The sequence below is a fragment of the Charadrius vociferus genome, unplaced genomic scaffold, assembly GCF_000708025.1.
Source record: "Charadrius vociferus isolate BGI_N301 unplaced genomic scaffold, ASM70802v2 scaffold287, whole genome shotgun sequence".
NCBI classification, from domain to species: Eukaryota; Metazoa; Chordata; class Aves; order Charadriiformes; family Charadriidae; genus Charadrius; species Charadrius vociferus.
Window position 1 is genome coordinate 2,778,462 of NW_009649568.1, and position 17,268 is coordinate 2,795,729.

The following is a 17,268-nucleotide window of genomic DNA, read 5'->3' on the forward strand; positions in this document are numbered from 1 at the left end:
ACTAGGAAGGTGGAGGGCTATCTCTACTGTACTGCTGACCAGGTTCTGAATATAAATGGCCCATCCAAATTTCTGCCTAGTGAAGAAGCAGCTATATTGTAAAACTTCAGAAGGTAATTTCACAGCTTTTCAAGTACTGTTTTATTTTCTCAGAACCAAAAGCCTACCTCGGATGAGATCACCATGATAGCTGACCAGCTAAACATGGAGAAGGAGGTGATCCGCGTTTGGTTCTGTAACCGGCGCCAGAAGGAGAAAAGGATCAACCCACCCAGCAGTGGTGGAACCAGCAGCTCGCCCATCAAAGCAATTTTCCCTTGCCCAACCTCACTGGTAAGAATCAAGAAACTGTGTTGACAAAAATCACTGGAAGAGATAGTTCTACTGTGCTCACTGTAGAAGTTGCACATGCTATACCTTCTTTGTACAGAAGGCTTGTTCTCACAAATTTATTTTTTACTGGCATTTTAAATACCCTACTTACATACTACCCAAGAGAGATAATGCTTACAAATCAGGCACTAGTTGGGCCTTCAGTTTGGGTGTTTTATTTAGTCAGTTTGTGGGTAAATATTCTGGCTGGCAAATTTGCAGTTGGAGTTACTGCTTTGAGCATATTCCAGGCAGTAACTCCAGTTTATATCTGGACTTTCTCTCTTGCCCAAACTCTTTTTATAAAATAATAGCAATAAAAAAAATGCTTAACGTCTCTACTGCTCCCCTCTTATTTTGACTGCTCTGATAAGTAGATGAGCAGCAGTAAAACATATCATTTGGAGACTAAGGTCACACAAATCCAACGGTACTGTTGTCACTTTTAGTTAGGAATGATTTATATAAAAAAAAGACATGGAACAAAGGAACAATTTAGCTAATACTCATGTAATTAATTTCCCACACTTGTATTTGCCTCAGGTAAACACAAACTTCATGAAAATAAGAGTAACAAAACACATGCATCAAGGTTCCTTCAGCTCCTTTGCTACCAATGTCCATGGAGGTCTGTTTTCATAAATAGAAACAGTAGCTATTAGATTTCATAGTAGCTATGCTAATAGGAATGTGGTGGAATTTATGTAGCCTGTAGCTGTCCTTTTGTAGTATTTATTCCACCCTCATCACTGTAGTAGCTAATATCTTCCAGTACTTCATTAAACCATTAATTTTGGTGACATGTCATTCTTTCCCCTCATCCATGTCTCAGGATGTGTGCATGCAACCTTTTGTTTCAGGGGAAGGGATGTGTTAAATGTACTTAGTCTTCTTTTTTTTTTTTTTTTTTTGGAGAGCAAGGTTGCATACCTTGCTACCCGAGCAAAACACAGTGAGATTTATGATAGTGTGTTTTAGTAACCATGCAAGTTTACTCAGACTGCAACTTAAGAAAGTTTTCCTACATAAATTTCCCTTTTGTTATAAACTGCCATTGTTTGTAAGAAACTGAGGTGTTTACCACAGTCTCTATTTTTTCAGTGATGTTTCACTAAGCATTTTCACTCATTGTAAGCTTCCCTTAAGACTGACTGTGCTACCGCTCAAATGGATGTTCCAGCCCTGCTGCTCCCAGCCTTCACTGGCTATGTTCTTTGTTGATTCTTTGTGTCAGTTCTGGAGATTATGTATCCATAGGATGATTTGGCTTAGTTTACTGCAAATTAAATGCAAATTTACTGCAAGTTTACTTAGTTGACTGCAAATTAACCCTGTGAAGAACAATGGTGAATTTTCAGTATGGCTAGATAACCAATCTGACTTTTAGCCTGGCTGCACAAGCGCTAGGGCTCTGAAGCAGGATTGGAGGGGAGTGCTCCTTTTGATGGCAGCCTACCTTTGCATTGGCTGAAGTCAGTCATTGTAACCATGGGGTTAGCTGTATTAATTCTAGGTGATTCACTGCCCTGAAACATGGATTGTGACCTTGGCCTTAACTCTTAGGTGCACAGATGACAGGTACAATGTCTGGGCTGCTTTAGTGAGAAGTGTACTATGTATCTAGCTCTTCTGTATTTCATATCCTATTTGAGATGGGCAGAAAACTTTTAGGTCTTTCCCAGTTGCCCCAGTCTTGTTTAAAATCCATGAAGCATTTAACTTCCTGTAAGAGGATATCCAGCATGAGAGAGATTTCTCTGATAATGAGCTTAAGGTAAGAGAGGGGAAAGGAGGAAGGTTTGAGCCTATATCCTTGGCTATGTTCTCTTGGGCAATTCTAAAGGATTCATTTCTCTCATTGATGTATAACAGCTTTCAAATATTACTGTTGGACACCATTTCTCGTCAATAAAACGTCCTTTCTCTATTTATATTTCATTTTTCCTCATAAACTAGTTCCTCCAGCCTTAAATCTTTGGTGTTTTTTATCTGTAAGGTCTCCAGTTTATTGTAGCTTTCTTGTAATAAACTCTCCACAAGTAAAATTAGCTAATGTCATTTGAATGTTTTAAAATTCAGAGATCCTTCCTCTGGCACAAGGAAACTTACCACAGTAGAGCTTATAGTTTGATTGAGTAAAAGCAAAATGTTATTCTGTTTATCCATGTAAACACATTGCCTTAAATACCTTTGGTAATGCTGGGGCACTAAAATAATTTTATCAGAGAAAGATCAGATGGAGTTCAAAAGATGTTTAAATGAGAAATAAAAACATGCAGAAATAATGTATTTTATAACTCTTTCTATAAGAGTGACTCTATTAAACAAGGTGCTGTCTTTGGGGGGAGGCAGAGAGGGAGGGCTAACTTGCAGTCCCGAAACAGTATGGGTGTATTGGATATATCTCCCTTCGAATACTGAAGGATTAAGAATAAAGATATTGCTGGTAATTGGAGAAGGTACTATGGTTGGTCCACTGAATGCTAAAGTAATAGAATTACAAAAAAGTTGTATACGCAGTGTTTTCCCTGCTAAATTCCTCAGCTGAGGATGGGAAGAAAGAAATCCAAGTCTAGTAGAGCTAACTCTTTTTGTCTTTTAACAGTTGAGCAATTGTATTCTTTTTTGACCTCCAGGTGGCAACCACGCCAAGCCTTGTGACTAGCAGTGCAGCTACAACCCTGACTGTCAATCCTGTGCTCCCTCTGACCAGTCCTGCTGTAACTAGTCTGTCAGTCACAGGTAAGGGCTGATTTCTCTTGCCCCCACAGTAACCTCTACCATTTTCCCCCTTTAAACTCTTCAAAAAGTCATTCAGTATTGGTCACTGGTATCCCAGGACATTGCTGTCATTGTTCCTTGTTACTCTACTAGGAAATTCCAGTCTTTGTGACTATTCTGGGGGTAAAATCACAGGTGATGCTGAAATGAAATATGCTATATTCCATTGCTAGCTTCTAGAGCTCCGCAGCCTCCTGTTGGGAAGTGTCATTTCATTGTAGTCTGAGCTTCTCATTTGGACTCTTGGTGCTTCTTGGTCCTACAGAAATGTGTGTTTGTCTCCCTTTCAGTTGGATGTGCAGTTCAGTTCAGGTGGGTAGTGGTTTCTGTTCAGTCATATCTGTGTATTGTACTGACCTAACCAGAATCAATTTTCCAGGCACAACAGAAACCACCTCCAACAACACGGCAACAGTGATTTCAACAGCACCTCCAGCTTCTTCAGCAGTGACATCACCCTCCCTGAGTCCTTCCCCTTCTGCCTCAGCCTCCAATTCAGAGGCATCCAGTGCCAGTGAGACCAGCACAACACAGACAACCTCCACTCCCTTGTCCTCCCCTCTTGGGACCAGCCAGGTGATGGTAACGGCATCAGGGTTGCAAACAGCGGCGGCAGCCGCATTACAAGGAGCTGCACAGTTGCCTGCAAATGCAAGTCTTGCTGCTATGGCTGCTGCAGCAGGACTAAACCCAGGCTTGATGGCATCCTCACAGTTTGCAGCTGGGTAAGGATGAATTTTTCCCACACTTTTGGGTGAGATGACAGAAGAGGGAAGGAGAATTCTTAGGATAAATTGCTTTTATATATCGCTGTTTTCTGGGAGCTCACTTGGTGATTCTAGTGTCATTCATCTCAAATTCTGAAGGTGTACTTATAGACAGTAACTGGCCATTCCCATCAATGTACACAAATGTTGTTTTCATTTTATGGATGAAAAAGCTGTGTTGCGGCAATCTTGTTATTTGATAAGTCGTCCATCCCACTGCAGAGCTTGACTTAAGAGCTGCAACTTACCAGTGAATCATAGAATCTGTTCTACTAATTGCAAAATGGAGAGCTAGCCTAGACCCACTTCACACCTCTGTTTTCATTTCTCCATCAGCGCAAGAAGCTGTAAAAGATGCATGATGATGTATTGTTGAAGTTTTAGCTTTAAAAATGTTGCTCCGAGAGATGACTCTTTCTTTTTTCAGTTCCTCTTGATTTACATCTTTCTTATCTGAATTTGGGAGATGATGATAGCTCTCTAACGAGTAGCAGTTTCCCCAAAATACTTTACAAGAATATTTTGCAGCAACAGTCAATACAAGTCATGTATTTACAGTGCCTGTGTTTCAGGCATGTCACTAACTGCACACCTGAAAGGCAACATCTACTCAAGGAATCCTGAAGGAAAAACTAAAATTAGCCCTTAGTCTCTGGTCTTTCCTCCCTCCCCACCCCCTTCTTCTTTTTCAAAATATGATGGTGTAGTTATGAACAGTGACAACCTTTTAACAGTAACACGCCTCCCCTTTGTCTTTGTTTCTTCTTCCATGATCTTGCTTCCTGCAGAGGTGCCTTACTCAGTCTCAATCCAGGGACATTAGGTGGTGCTCTCAGCCCGGCCCTGATGAGCAACAGTACACTGGCAACTATTCAAGGTCAGTAGTGTTCCTTTTAATGCATCTTTGTCATACCACTTCAGTTTATGTGCTTTGTTTTTATCTACCAAACAGTGGCTCCTCAGCACTGGACATAAATGTTATATAAGTAAAGGTTTTACAAAATTTAAATGCACAGATACATGTATCACAGAGATAAGGAGCAGGTACAACTTCAGAAAGGGGATTAGAACTGTGTATGATCTTGTAGTGATTTACAGGAGGCATTTAAGATATTGAATGTGATCTGGAATTTATTTTGTTATCCTTCCCCATTGGCATGTATCTCCAGCAGGTTAGAGATTTGCTTTTTATAGCTCTTCCAGCATAAGCTTGAGCAGAGTTGCCCTGTTTTGAGGTCTGTTAGGAGGGCATTTTCAAGCAAGACTTGTTCCTGAATTCTTGTCCTCTTATGTATTTAAAGAGAACCTACAACAACCTACATCCTAAAGTCCTTATGTAGAGCTTCAAATCCATAAATCCTTATCCAGAGGAGTAAAGATTTATTTTGGAAGTGCCACGCAGCCAGCATAGTTGTTTTCAAGTTCATAGTTTGTCAACTGTAAAAACTAGATAGTGCAGGTACCTAAAGAGCTAGCTAACCTTTGTATTCAAATATCCTCTAAACTAGCTTAAAAAATCTTGTTTCCAGGGTACAAGAACAAACCATTTTGTAAAGTGTCACAGATAATTTAGGAGATCGTAATCTAAGGCAGCCTGAACCCTGTAGACCAATGAGAATAAGTTGTAACGGTAGTTGTATGTCAGCATTTAAAATGTTATGCTCAAGGTTACATGGCCTTCTTTATCATGTGGTAGCTGTCATTTCATACGAACACTCACCTCAACCCTTTCCAGTACAGGTTGCCTGAATGTACGGGTTTTCTGTGGTAGGAAACGTAGACTAGTATTGCATTTAAAGATCTGAAGAAAGGCATGATGGAATTAGTTTAGGAGCAGACAACAGAGGCATTTTGGTACCCGCAAGGCCTTGCCCACTCTTCATAAAGAGGTGTTTTTTAAAAAAACAACCTATGATCAGATGACTGTTCACAGAATCACAGAATGGTCAGGGTTGGAAGGGACGTCTGGAGATCATCTAGTCCAACCCCCCTACCAGAGCAGGGTCACCTACAGCAGGTTGCACAGGATGGCGTCCAGGCAGGTTTTGAGTGTCTCCAGAATGGGAGACTCCACCACCTCTCTGGGCAGCCTGTTCCAGTGCTCTGCCACCCTCAAAGTAAATAAGTTCCTTTTCATGTTTAGTTGGAGCTTCCTATGTTCAAGTTTCTGCCTGTTACCTCCTGTCCTATCACTGGGCACTGCTGAAAAAAGACTGCTCCCATTCACCTGGCACCCTCCCTTTAAGTATTTATAAGCGTTGATAAGATCCCCCTCAGTCTTCTCCAGACTAAAAAGACCTGATTCCCTCAGCCTTTCCTCATAAGAAAGATGCTCCAGTCCCCTTACCATCTTCATAGCCCTTTGCTGGACCCTCTCCAGCAGATCCCTGTCTTTCTTGAACTGGGGAGCCCAGAACTGGACTCAGTACTCCAGATGCGGCTTCACCAGCGCCCTCCTGGCCCCACTCTTTCTAATGCACCCCAGCATGCCATTGGCCTTCTTGGCCACAAGGGCACATTGCTGGCTCACAGTCACGCTGTTGTCCACCGGGACTCCCAGGTCCCTTTCGACAGAGCTGCTCTCCAGGAGGTCAGCCCCCAACCTGTACTGATGCACGGGGGACTGTTGTTAGTGGTGTAGAGAGCATGCATATCGGACAAAGGACAATACAGAGACCAGTTGCTTTTAGGCACATATTGCATTATTGCTTACTGCTAATGTTATCTCCTCCCTGCTCAATTTTCCTTTTTTTAGCTCTTGCATCTGGTGGCTCTCTTCCAATAACATCACTGGATGCAACTGGAAACTTGGTGTTTGCCAATGCCGGAGGTACTCCTAACATCGTAACTGCCCCTCTGTTCCTGAACCCTCAGAACCTTTCTCTGCTCACCAGCAACCCGGTTAGCTTGGTCTCTGCAGCTGCAGCCTCCGCAGGGGCCTCTGGACCAGTCGCCAGCCTTCACGCCACCTCCACCTCAGCCGAGTCCATCCAGAACTCTCTCCTCACGGTGGCCTCTGCGAGCGGGGCCACGTCCACCACCACTACTGCCTCCAAGGCACAGTGAGCCGGGCTGAGCTGTGCTGCCAGCAGCCTGTTTCACTGTGCGGTGGGATTGGCTGCCAGCGGGGTTTATAAACTGAAAATGTGATGGGCATCCTCTCGCCGTGTTGCTGGGGACAAGGGAGAGAAGGAAAAAATATAAAAAACAAAAGCAAAACAGGAAGGATTTAAAGCTGGGACAGACATTTGCCTAATTTTATAATAAACACTGTCTTTTCAGGATCGCTTCATGGATCGGAGAACTTTCTAACCAAAAATGTAAAAAAAACAAAAAACAAAAAAACAAAAAAACCACAAAAAAAGTGAAAGGACTACTTATCATTTCCAGCAGTCACAATGACAAGTTAAGGTGGGTTATCAACTCAGACATAGGAAGGGGATTTCTTCTTTCTTTTTGGTCTAAATATCTTTCTTTTTTAATTATCATTTTATAGGTCTGTTGTACAGGCCATTATGTCATACAAGGTGTTTATAATCGTATCAATCGTGTTGGGGGTTCCTTTCTTAACTGGTACAATTTAGGCAGGCCTGTATTACTGGTGTATCTCTATTATTATTATTATTATTATGATTATTATTATTTTTATATATATAGTTTGGACGCGTTTGTCTTTTGCTCCTGGATTATTTTCAGCGAGCTCCCACACCATGGGGGGAGGGCGGGAGGGTGGAGAGGAAGAATGGAGCACAAATAGACTTTCTATCCTAATCTTCTGGGAACGTTCTGAACAGTTTCCTCATCCTTGAATTTGTCTAATGGTTACTTGTAGGGATCAGAAGAATTTATGTTCATCATTTGCGCAGGAAGCTCAGTGTAGCAGTAGAGATCATTGTGTGCAAACTTCCAGGCTGGTCTATGCTTTTTAACCAGAGGTAGGAATTAGTTCCGAACTGCAGCTCTCCTTCTCGCAATTATTTAGATGAAATGGCCAAATTCTGCTCTTAACTTTGTGTGCATGGTTCCTTTTTACTTCTGAGAGCGGGGTTTGACCTCCTGAGTCTAGATTGTGTGACGTATCGATGGGTCTTCTGTTCTATTGATTGGATTTTACTGTTAAGAGCATACACAAATATTTAAAAAAATGTCATTATCCAAGCTAATTGGTAGTATGTAAAGCAGCATTTACAGTCCTAGATTCCTGCCAGGTGAATTGGTACAGGATTTCAAAAGATCAGATTCTCCCTATTCATAGCAATAGTCCTTTTCCATTTATTCTGATGCTTCCAACATTGTATTTAGAAAAATTTTCTAGTAAAAAAGTGCTTCTGACTGCAAACCACAGAAGCCAACAAATATGAGAGCAGAAGTTACCATTGTTTATGCCAACACAATAGAGCTGACTCTGGGCCTTTGCACATACCTGGGTGATCTCATGTAGTCTTTGAGCTGCGATGCTGCTAGCTGTGTGAAAATGGCAATAAGCATCTCTGACCAGAGTGTCAGGGCTTGCGTGCCACTCTAACGATCTTTTCAAGGTTGATTCTGATCCATGTAGCAAAGGATATTTACATGGATGAGGAAGAGTAATGAACTGTACAGAAGTTAGAGCTGTATATTCTGAAATATACAATCTAGTATCTGAACCAAAAAAGATTTTTAAAAAGAGAAGACTGGATCACTGCAATGCAGTTCACTTTGAACTTTCCATTCCTGATGGATTTAAAGGTTTCTGCCATGTGTATAAAACTAAATTACGTTTAGCTAGCGAGGGTATTAGAAGAATCCCTTTCCCCCAACCCCCTTTTCTTTTGTCACCGGAGTGTCCTAAAATAATGAGCTGATGCAGCTATGTTCATTTTGTTGATGATTCAGGGGGATCCTGGAGCTTCTCATCCAAGATCCGGAAGGCAGCAACTTTAAACTCTACATATGCTTTGGTTTGTGACCTGAGCATGTGGGATTTGTGTTTGCACTCAAGTGGCAGAACCCCTTATCTATCCCCCCACCGCCATGTTTTTGCTCTGTTCATCTCTAACTCTCCACCTTCCTGTTTTACTGAATATTTAAACCAATTACCCCTAAAACTTCAAAACTAGTGAACTGCAAGCAGGGAAACTAACAAATGTCCGTCCACCGTTTCTAATGTGTTTTGATTTTTTTATGTTTTATTTTTTTAAAACTAAGCTTGAACCAAAGTCAATTTCTAGCAAGCTGCTGTACTAATGGACTAGTTTGTATAAGTGCAGTTCAGATGCAGAGAGGCGATAGATGCTACTGACAATTTCTTTTTCATTTGTCTTTTGTTTTTATTAATTTTATATAAAAGTTGCTGCTTGTTTTTAATCTTTTTTTTTTTTTTGGTTGGTAATTTGTGTTATCCTTGGGGCAGACTCTTAACTTGATTTTAATTTGTTTTCTTTTGTTTGATGTGTAAACAGAATGGCAATGTCAGGGGATTGTTAATCCAACAGGTCCCACCCTCATCCCACCAGTATGGATAAATCTAAGTATTTTTGATGCATCTCTATGACTTCAGGCTGTGCAAGAGACTTTTAGGGCTATGAATAATACTGCAGAAATGGAAATGGCCTACAGTAATAGCTTCAGAGCAGTAAAAGGCATAGCTGGGTGAGCTTCAGGGAGGTAGGGAAGAAGTGGAAGAGGAGATGCGGGTACCCACTATGTTGGTCTGGAGGCCATAGCACGGACTACAGTTTCTACCAAAAGAATGCAAGTCCCTAGGACTCGTGTTCAGTGAAGTAAGAGGATGGGGAAAACTGCAGCTGTACCGTTCATTCCTGACTCTGAAAGTTCCCACTTACTTTCACGCCTGTGCAAAAATACGATTTATCAGGAAGCTTTTTTTGTTAAAGGGGGGATACTACCGGTCTTTTCTCCGACGTATCCTCTATTCCCTAAGGGTTTTGTGGCAGGGTGGGGGGGCACAGTCCTTGCATATATCTGGGAAACACAAAGAAAGGTGGGCCTTAAATCAGCGGAAAATCCTCTCTCCACAGTTCAAAGAGACTGTGCCATTAGCTGTCTGAATGAGTTTTCATGTCCCATTCTTGCTGGTTTGTGGTTGGGAGAGGGTCTTGTTGAGTACATATCTGGAACACTAATGCAGCTTGGATGGTTTATTTATTATAAAAATCTGCTTTTTTTCCTGACTACCTTTGCATTGGTCACATGGCTTTGGTGTGAGCACCTTATACCCCTTTACCCTCCTCCTCTCTACCCCATCACCCTCTCTGGGGCCCAGATTCCAGGGAATTTCTTAGCGAGTCTTTTTCTGAGAGAAACTGGAAACTCAGAGTAGCCACATATCCAGAAAGCGCTTGGTTTTGCTTACACAAGCTGACATAATACACAAGCAGCACATATCCCATGGCGTCCATCACCAGTGTGTTCTGATTAATTGTCCTAAAACATCCCAGTGACTGACTGTCACTCCTGGAACCTGCTTTTCATCCCTAGCAGTGTTTTGTCTCATGGATCCTTTCTACCTCCAGTGTTTAGGTGAAAGACAGAAATCAGATTGGCAGCGGGTGTACATCTGCCTAGTTAAAATGCATAGGCTCGTTGAGAGCGTGAAAGGAATATGAGATCATGTACTACAATTTAGCAGAAGTTTCTTTTTTAAATCATAATCATGCTGACAGCAGGAATTGATGCATCTGAAAAGAGACAATAACATTTGTATACAGACCTAGATCATGGTCTGAGTTCATAAGTGTTGAAAATGGAGAATTATTGTCCCAGTAGACACTGGGACATGCGTTGTCGCAAACTTACTGACAGACCCAGGACATTTATTTAGCAAACAAATCTGATTCTTTCCTCCAATGACGCATAGTTACATCTCTGATTTTGGTATTAGTGCGTTCTTATCTTGGAACAGAGATGATGTTCTGTTGCATGCTCACAGTCTTAAATCCTTTCTATGCTTTTTAAGGGAAGGTTTTTGTTGCAAATGTTCACTTCCAGACACTCTTGTAGCTGTATGCTGGTACATTTGCTCCTGTATTGATTTGTCAGCCAGGACCAGAAGGAATTTTGTCGCGTGTTAGAAAAGGATAATAGCATTTCTTTTTCAGAGCTCCATGTCTCTGTATTTAAAGATGCGTGGGTTGCTTTTCATAGTTGCAAGCATGCCAAAGGACATATGCAGGAAAGAGAAGGTGAAAAACTCTCTCATTATAGCCAAGGACAGTTAGCTCAAAAAGCAAGAGATTTACAGAGACACAAATACAGATATGCCCTGGAGGTCTAGAAAAACAATTTAGAAAATGGCTTCAGGATGAGGTAGTGTAGGCTAGGGATGAAATTTTTTCTGTTGTTAGGAAAACGTATTCCAATTTGGCTATAGCACACTTGATCTCCTCAGAATGCACTCTCTGTACTCACTGTAGAATGATTCATGAACAGCTCATGGAAAGTACACACAGATATGTCTGCTTACAAGAGTCACATCTGTCTATTTAAATCTTATTAAGAGGATTTATTTTGTTTCTTAGTGTACAGTATATGTTAGTCTAAGTACATTTTACCATGCTGCTCTTAGATGGTGTGTATGTGCATGCACTCAAAAATTTTGGGGGGGCAATACTGTGCTTGTTATGTGCCCAAGTACCTGATTTTTTTAAGAGACTTTCTTTTTCCAGCCCATAGGCTAGTGTAACTTCAGGTTTTTGTTTTTCTTTGGGTAATTTCTGATGACACATCATGGTTCCGCTACTTCTTAAGATCCTCTGCTTCAATAAATCGTTGTCGAAGCGCAAGTTAAATTGGATTGAAAAAGTCACTTTACCATGAATGGGAAATCTGTGCTCAGCTGAACCAGCAAGGAGAACATGCATGAAAGATAGTTGAATCTTCATGTAAGAATGCGCTGTTGCTCAGTAACTTGGTTTGAGTGCTAGTGAGGTTATCATGTAAGAGAAAACTAAAATGCCAGAACATTAAGAGGAAGACATATATTCTGATGCTTGAATTATAGACCTTTTAGGACGTCAGAAGCTTCAATTTTGAATTTTACCTTTAAATGAACAGACTGACAAAGAGATTTTCAGTGAAATCGGTATAGCTCTTGATGTATTTGGAGTTACAGCTTATGATTTGTTGCACCTTTTAGGTTAATCACAAGGATGCCAGCACTGAGCGAAGAGCTATCTGCTGATCTTGGCACACAAGAACAAATGTTCTCTCATGATAGCTTTTCATTTGAGCAAGAGCTCTGTCTCTATTTTTGCCCCTTTTCTTATTTTAATTTTACGTACTTTACAGTAAGCATTAAATGTAGACAAAAATTTTATACTTCTGAACTTTTGGTATCTTGCCATAACCTTTTAGGATAATTAATTCCTAAAAAAAAAACCCAAAACCAAAAAACTATACAAACCAAAAAAACATAGACATAACCAGTTTTGCTCAGGGGTCAGTAAGAGAATGGCTGTTACCAAAATATGTTAGAGAAAATTCTATGTGTGCATCCATGCCAACGATTCTGTGAGTAATAGAAAATTTCTTTTTATTTACTTCTCTTGGAACTATAGCCTAATGTTTTGGTTTGTTCTAATGTTTAAATGTCACCTCTGTAAGCCTTGCAGTATGCTTTGGCTCAGCACACATTTCTGCAGTGGAGTTACTGAAAGAGACAGCAATTTTAATTCCTTAATTGTGCGCATTCCTGCAAAAAACCTGCAGAGCAACATTCTTTAAAACAGAAATTCCCTCCTTCTTTGTTTTAGATGGAGCAGAGCATGCATTACAGCTGGAACCATACCAGAGATACTAAACTAAAACAACATCTGATTTGGCTTACGTATCAATTGATATTTTCTTAGATAAAAATTCACTTTACAAAATCATCTTGGAGAAACAAGTAGCTTCTAATGGTCATTAGAGTGTTTTGGTACAGATGAAATGGTGCGTTTAGTCCAAACTTCCAATAAATGATACTTGGTTTTAACCAGAAGGTTAAAATATAGATCAATTTATTGCCATGTTAACTTTATTAAGAGTTCCTGTTCTGCCTGAAATGGTTAAATGATGTTTATCCACAGGGCATGGGAACACCTGTTGGATGTATGACTGACTGTTGCCTAGGGTGGAGTGTTACCAAAGGAATAAGCTAGCCCGCTTTCCCCCACTGGGTTTATGGTTGTCAGTCCTCACGTAGCCAACTCAAATTCCTTTATATTTTTGCAACCAATACGTCTTTTTACTTCTCCCTCCCTTTCCAAAATAGCATAGCAATACAGAATTCTAGATACGTACCTGGCAGAGGTTTTGCTGTCTTCAGTCATTAAGTCTCACTCTTGTTGCTGTCCGTGAGTCTTTCTCTTCTCTCCAGCAGGGAGACCCCTAAAATACTTTAAAGATTTTTGACAGAGGAGGCTTTGCCATGAAGTTATTGACTCAATTTCTTAAGGTTTGCAATTTCTTAAAATGTTCATATTGTTCACTCCGTGTTCTGAATGGTACTTGGTTCCCTGTATGTCAGTGCAAGTAGTTGCAGTGCTTTTGGGGCGATGGAAAGAGGCGATACTTGCATATCTTCACAGAAAACCACACAGAGAGTAACGCATGAAAATGAATGTGATCTTTTTTTTCGGTTTATCTATCTTCATTGGATCTCTCTGCCGCTTCTCCCAGGACGCTCTTAGGGGTTACGTGCTCTGAGCTTTTACCCCGGTGGGATGCTGTTAGAAGGGTGTTAGGAAGATTGCACTGGAATTACAAGTAATTTAATGTGGGAGAAGGGAAGACATACCTTTTAGTTGAGTAGACATATAAGGTGAGGATCTAGAACGTACCAGCTACTTATTTTCTGACCAAATTCCTAAAACCAAAGCAACTACTGGGCTTTGTCTTAAGGCTGCTTTTTGCTCCATCTGCAATACCCTGCTAAGAACCGTCCGTAACTGGAATAATCTGGGCCCCTTCCCTTCCTCCTTCCTCCCCTCTCCCTCCTTGTTCCTTCCCCCACCTTCCCGCAGCGAAAGGTAGCACCATACAGCTCTGAGAACAATACTTGTGGGTAGCAGCTGGCTTCTGGCACCTTCATAAAATACCTCAGCATAGCTTAGCATTGTCGCAGAACTGGTTTTAAACTGAAAAAATCAGAAGAGAAAAGCAAACTTTATAAATAGTTGAGATAATTCTAGCTGTAGAGTTTAGTTGAACTGATGTTTATTATGACTGATAAACATGATTATGCTGTATGTATTTGAGATCCTGTTTATAGGTTACAACTTTATAGGGTCGGGTGGGGGTGGGTGGATGTTGGGGGCAGAGAAGGGGGTTGACTGTGTTAGAAGGAAAACGTTTGCTCATGAATTTTTTTCCTTGTATCTGTCTTGCCAAAGGAAACATTTTGTCGCTCCTGGGTTTGGGATTGTTGTTTGGTTGGTTTATCTGTGGTCTAATCTGCAGCACAGCACGTGATGGCATGCAGGTTACTGATTGGGTTGCTGTTCAGGGTCCTTTCGAGTGTGCGCACACTTCCCTCCCTCTTGGCCTTTCCTTGCCTTTCGCTGGGATCTAAAGACGAGGCAACGCGTATCCGGGAGGCTCAGGGGAAAGGAGATGGCTGTACTGGGTTAGAATCAACCTAGGTGGTGTAAATCCGTTTCGGTTAGTTGAGTTGCTCCAGAGCTGAACTGGGTCCGTTGTGTTTAACTTTGGGGAGGGAGAAGAATGGTTGTCGCATCTTAATCTATCTGGGAGAGCAAAAGTGAAACAGGTTCCTTTTATCCCCCTTGTCTTGTTACTGAATGTAGGGCTCGTAGTGCTTGTTAATAGGTGGAAAACTTTTTAAACACTTCCTTTTCTAAGAGCAATGCTAATCCTGTCTAGACCAAAAACTATGAAAGAAAAAAACCAAACTGAGAAGTGAAAGCTAACCTACTCCTAACACCTGGCTGGTATGCCGGAAAGGGTGGAAATACTGCGAGACAGTCGTGGGAGAGGAGCCTCGAGGGGTTGTTGGCAAGGGAGCGGGTTGTTCTCCTGGCATATGTCTTGGTGTTGCAGTGGGAGTAGCAGAAGAGCGAGTGGTTGTTGCCTTGGGAGGGTGTTGCGCCCGCTCCATCTGGACCTCAAGGCTCCCTTCTCGTTTCCCTTCAAGGCCGATGGAGTCGGGGAGGAGGGGAGGGCTGTGCGTGGGTGTGTGTGCAAGTGCGTGTGTGCGCCTGGCTGTGTGTGGTGATGGAGGGAGGTGGGTTTCTAAAGGAGCTCGACTCCACTGGGGCGGGAGAATTCCCAGTGGCCTCGTAGGGAACCAAAGGCACTGATAAGTTGTCAGCTCTGCTGTTCTCAGAGCGGGTAAGAGGAAAAGCTGGGTGGGGTTTTGTGGAGCTTTGGGTCAGTGTCCCTTTCTGAAAGGACCTCATCTCTTGTGGGTACTCCCACCTTTTCTGCATAGAGTTGCTTTGGCTCTGTGAAGACAAACGGCGTGTGGGGCTTGCCCAGTGCTGCAGGTCTTAGGCTGATGTTGGGATACAGTCAGGGAAAACTGTTTCTTTCCTTTGAATGTGGAAGCAGTGTAGTCCAAGGTCAGAGTCTGTTCAACAGCTTTTGCGTATGGTTTTTCTCTTAAGGGAGGGACCTTGAAGACTCCCTTCTTTGCTCCCCAAAGTAGCCTTGTACATGTTCATGTATCGTGCTATTGGGCTGAGTTGTTTTTTCCGTGAACTTGGTGAGCTCTTGTGAAGAAAGGGAGGGGGGGAGGGGGAGAGGTGGGTTGTCCAGCTACTCTTCCTCCGGACACCAATCGGGTTGCAGAACTTCACTGAAAGCTTTACTAATAGAATTGTTGTTCTGACATTATGTAAAAGTGGTATTAATATTGTGTGACTTTTCAAAGAGCTAGTTAGATTTATAGATAGGTAATAGGGATATTGAAGAAATGACTTCTCAAAGAAAAGAGCACTTGGAACAAAAGAAGTGGAAAACAAGGTGTGCTTTAAGGAAAACAAATCTGAGGAAGGAAATGAAACAGCTTGTGGGAGGCGAGGGAAGATGATAACCCTTTGGCGTTCCTTAGTGCTGCTGAGGCTCAGCCCCAGAACTGGAACATACCCCCTCTGCCTTATTTCATCTCTCTACCAAACAGGACATTGTCAAGTAGCTCAGACCAAAATGCTGATCTGTCTTAAAACTGTGTCGGTCTGCTGGTGAATATTCTCCTGCAGAGCTTTACATAAAACCCTAAGATACTTAATTTTATCAAGGTAGCTTCCCCTTTCCTCCTAAAATTCTCTTATCTGTTGTAGGCCCCACTTCAGGATTCACACTGCCTTTGCTGAATTTTGTAGCAGCAGCTACTTAAGCCCTATTCCCTGAATGTGATAATGTTGTGTGTGGACGAAGCTGGCATGTTGCGGTGCTATAGAAATCTGAAATTCTTAAACAGGAGGAATCCTAAGATGTCGGAAATGGCATGCCAAGGGGCAGATCGTGGAGATTGCACAACCCCCTTGAGAAACAATTTAGGAACGAGAGCACCGGTGACAGTGTCCTGAGAACAAGGCAGTTGAGATAAAACCTTTAGTTCTTCCCCCGTTCACTCTCCATGTGTCGGCCTCTGTGACCCTGGTGCTCCCTGCACCGGAGGGAGTCCCGAGGGGAAAACGCAATGCGAAAGACTTTGGAGATCAGCACCACTCCCCGTGAGTTCCTGGGGAGCTGGACTGGGCCTCCGGGCCAGGCGGGGAAGAAGGGAAGGGATGGGACGGCTGCAGAGCCGTCCGCGGGTGGTGTGAAGAGGCCTGGAGCAGCGCTGGTCCCCGTGGGGCACTTCGCCTGCCAGCGGTCTGTAGGCAGGACCCGGGCAGTAGCTTCTTCGTCCCCGCCAGTGCTGTTGTTCCATTTCCTTCCTCTGTGGTAGTATCTAAGGCTAGGTGTGAGTAGGTGTGGGGTGTTTATCCGCCACAGGTACAGGAGCTGTCGTATACCTCATTTCTAACTCGTAACCGAGTAACTTGCTTTAACTTTCTCCAAACCCTACAGAGTTGCCAAGTCTGCCCTCCCTCCTTTGATTAACACTGAACTCTGGCCTATAGCACCCCGTGACCTGCAACCTGGGGAGTGACCCCCCAATGCCTCTGAATGTCGCTGCTTAAAAGCTACTGCAAAGTGAGGGCAAATTGCAATCTTACCTTATTTCCTTTGGTTACAAGGGGTCCTCTTGATTAGTCTGTGAATATCCACCCCCTCCCCTCCGCTCTCCCCAGAGAAGGGCCGCCCGCCCTGCCTTTCCCCACCCAGGGCAGCTGCCCCGGGGCTGTGCTGAACCCCAGGGCCCGGAGGCGCGCTCAGCCCAGTGCTGCGAACACGCTAC

The 17,268-nt window shown here is 42.6% G+C and overlaps 1 protein-coding gene across 2 annotated transcripts in view; it reads left to right on the forward strand.

Annotated features, from left to right (window-relative positions):
* The window catches only part of POU2F1 (POU class 2 homeobox 1), a 49,820-nt gene extending 42,702 nt beyond the window's left edge, over positions 1-7,118 (forward strand). The window contains exons 12-16 of one of the 2 annotated variants that reach the window (XM_009890093.1): positions 154-333; positions 3,009-3,114; positions 3,533-3,878; positions 4,709-4,797; positions 6,676-7,114. In XM_009890093.1, coding sequence (XP_009888395.1) covers positions 154-333; positions 3,009-3,114; positions 3,533-3,878; positions 4,709-4,797; positions 6,676-6,986 — 1,032 coding nt within the window. In that variant the 3' untranslated portion in view covers positions 6,987-7,114. Of the gene's footprint in view, positions 1-153; positions 334-3,008; positions 3,115-3,532; positions 3,879-4,708; positions 4,798-6,675 lie in introns of both variants that reach the window. The other variant, XM_009890094.1, reaches the window with a different exon arrangement.
* Positions 7,119-17,268: the final 10,150 nt, after the last annotated feature.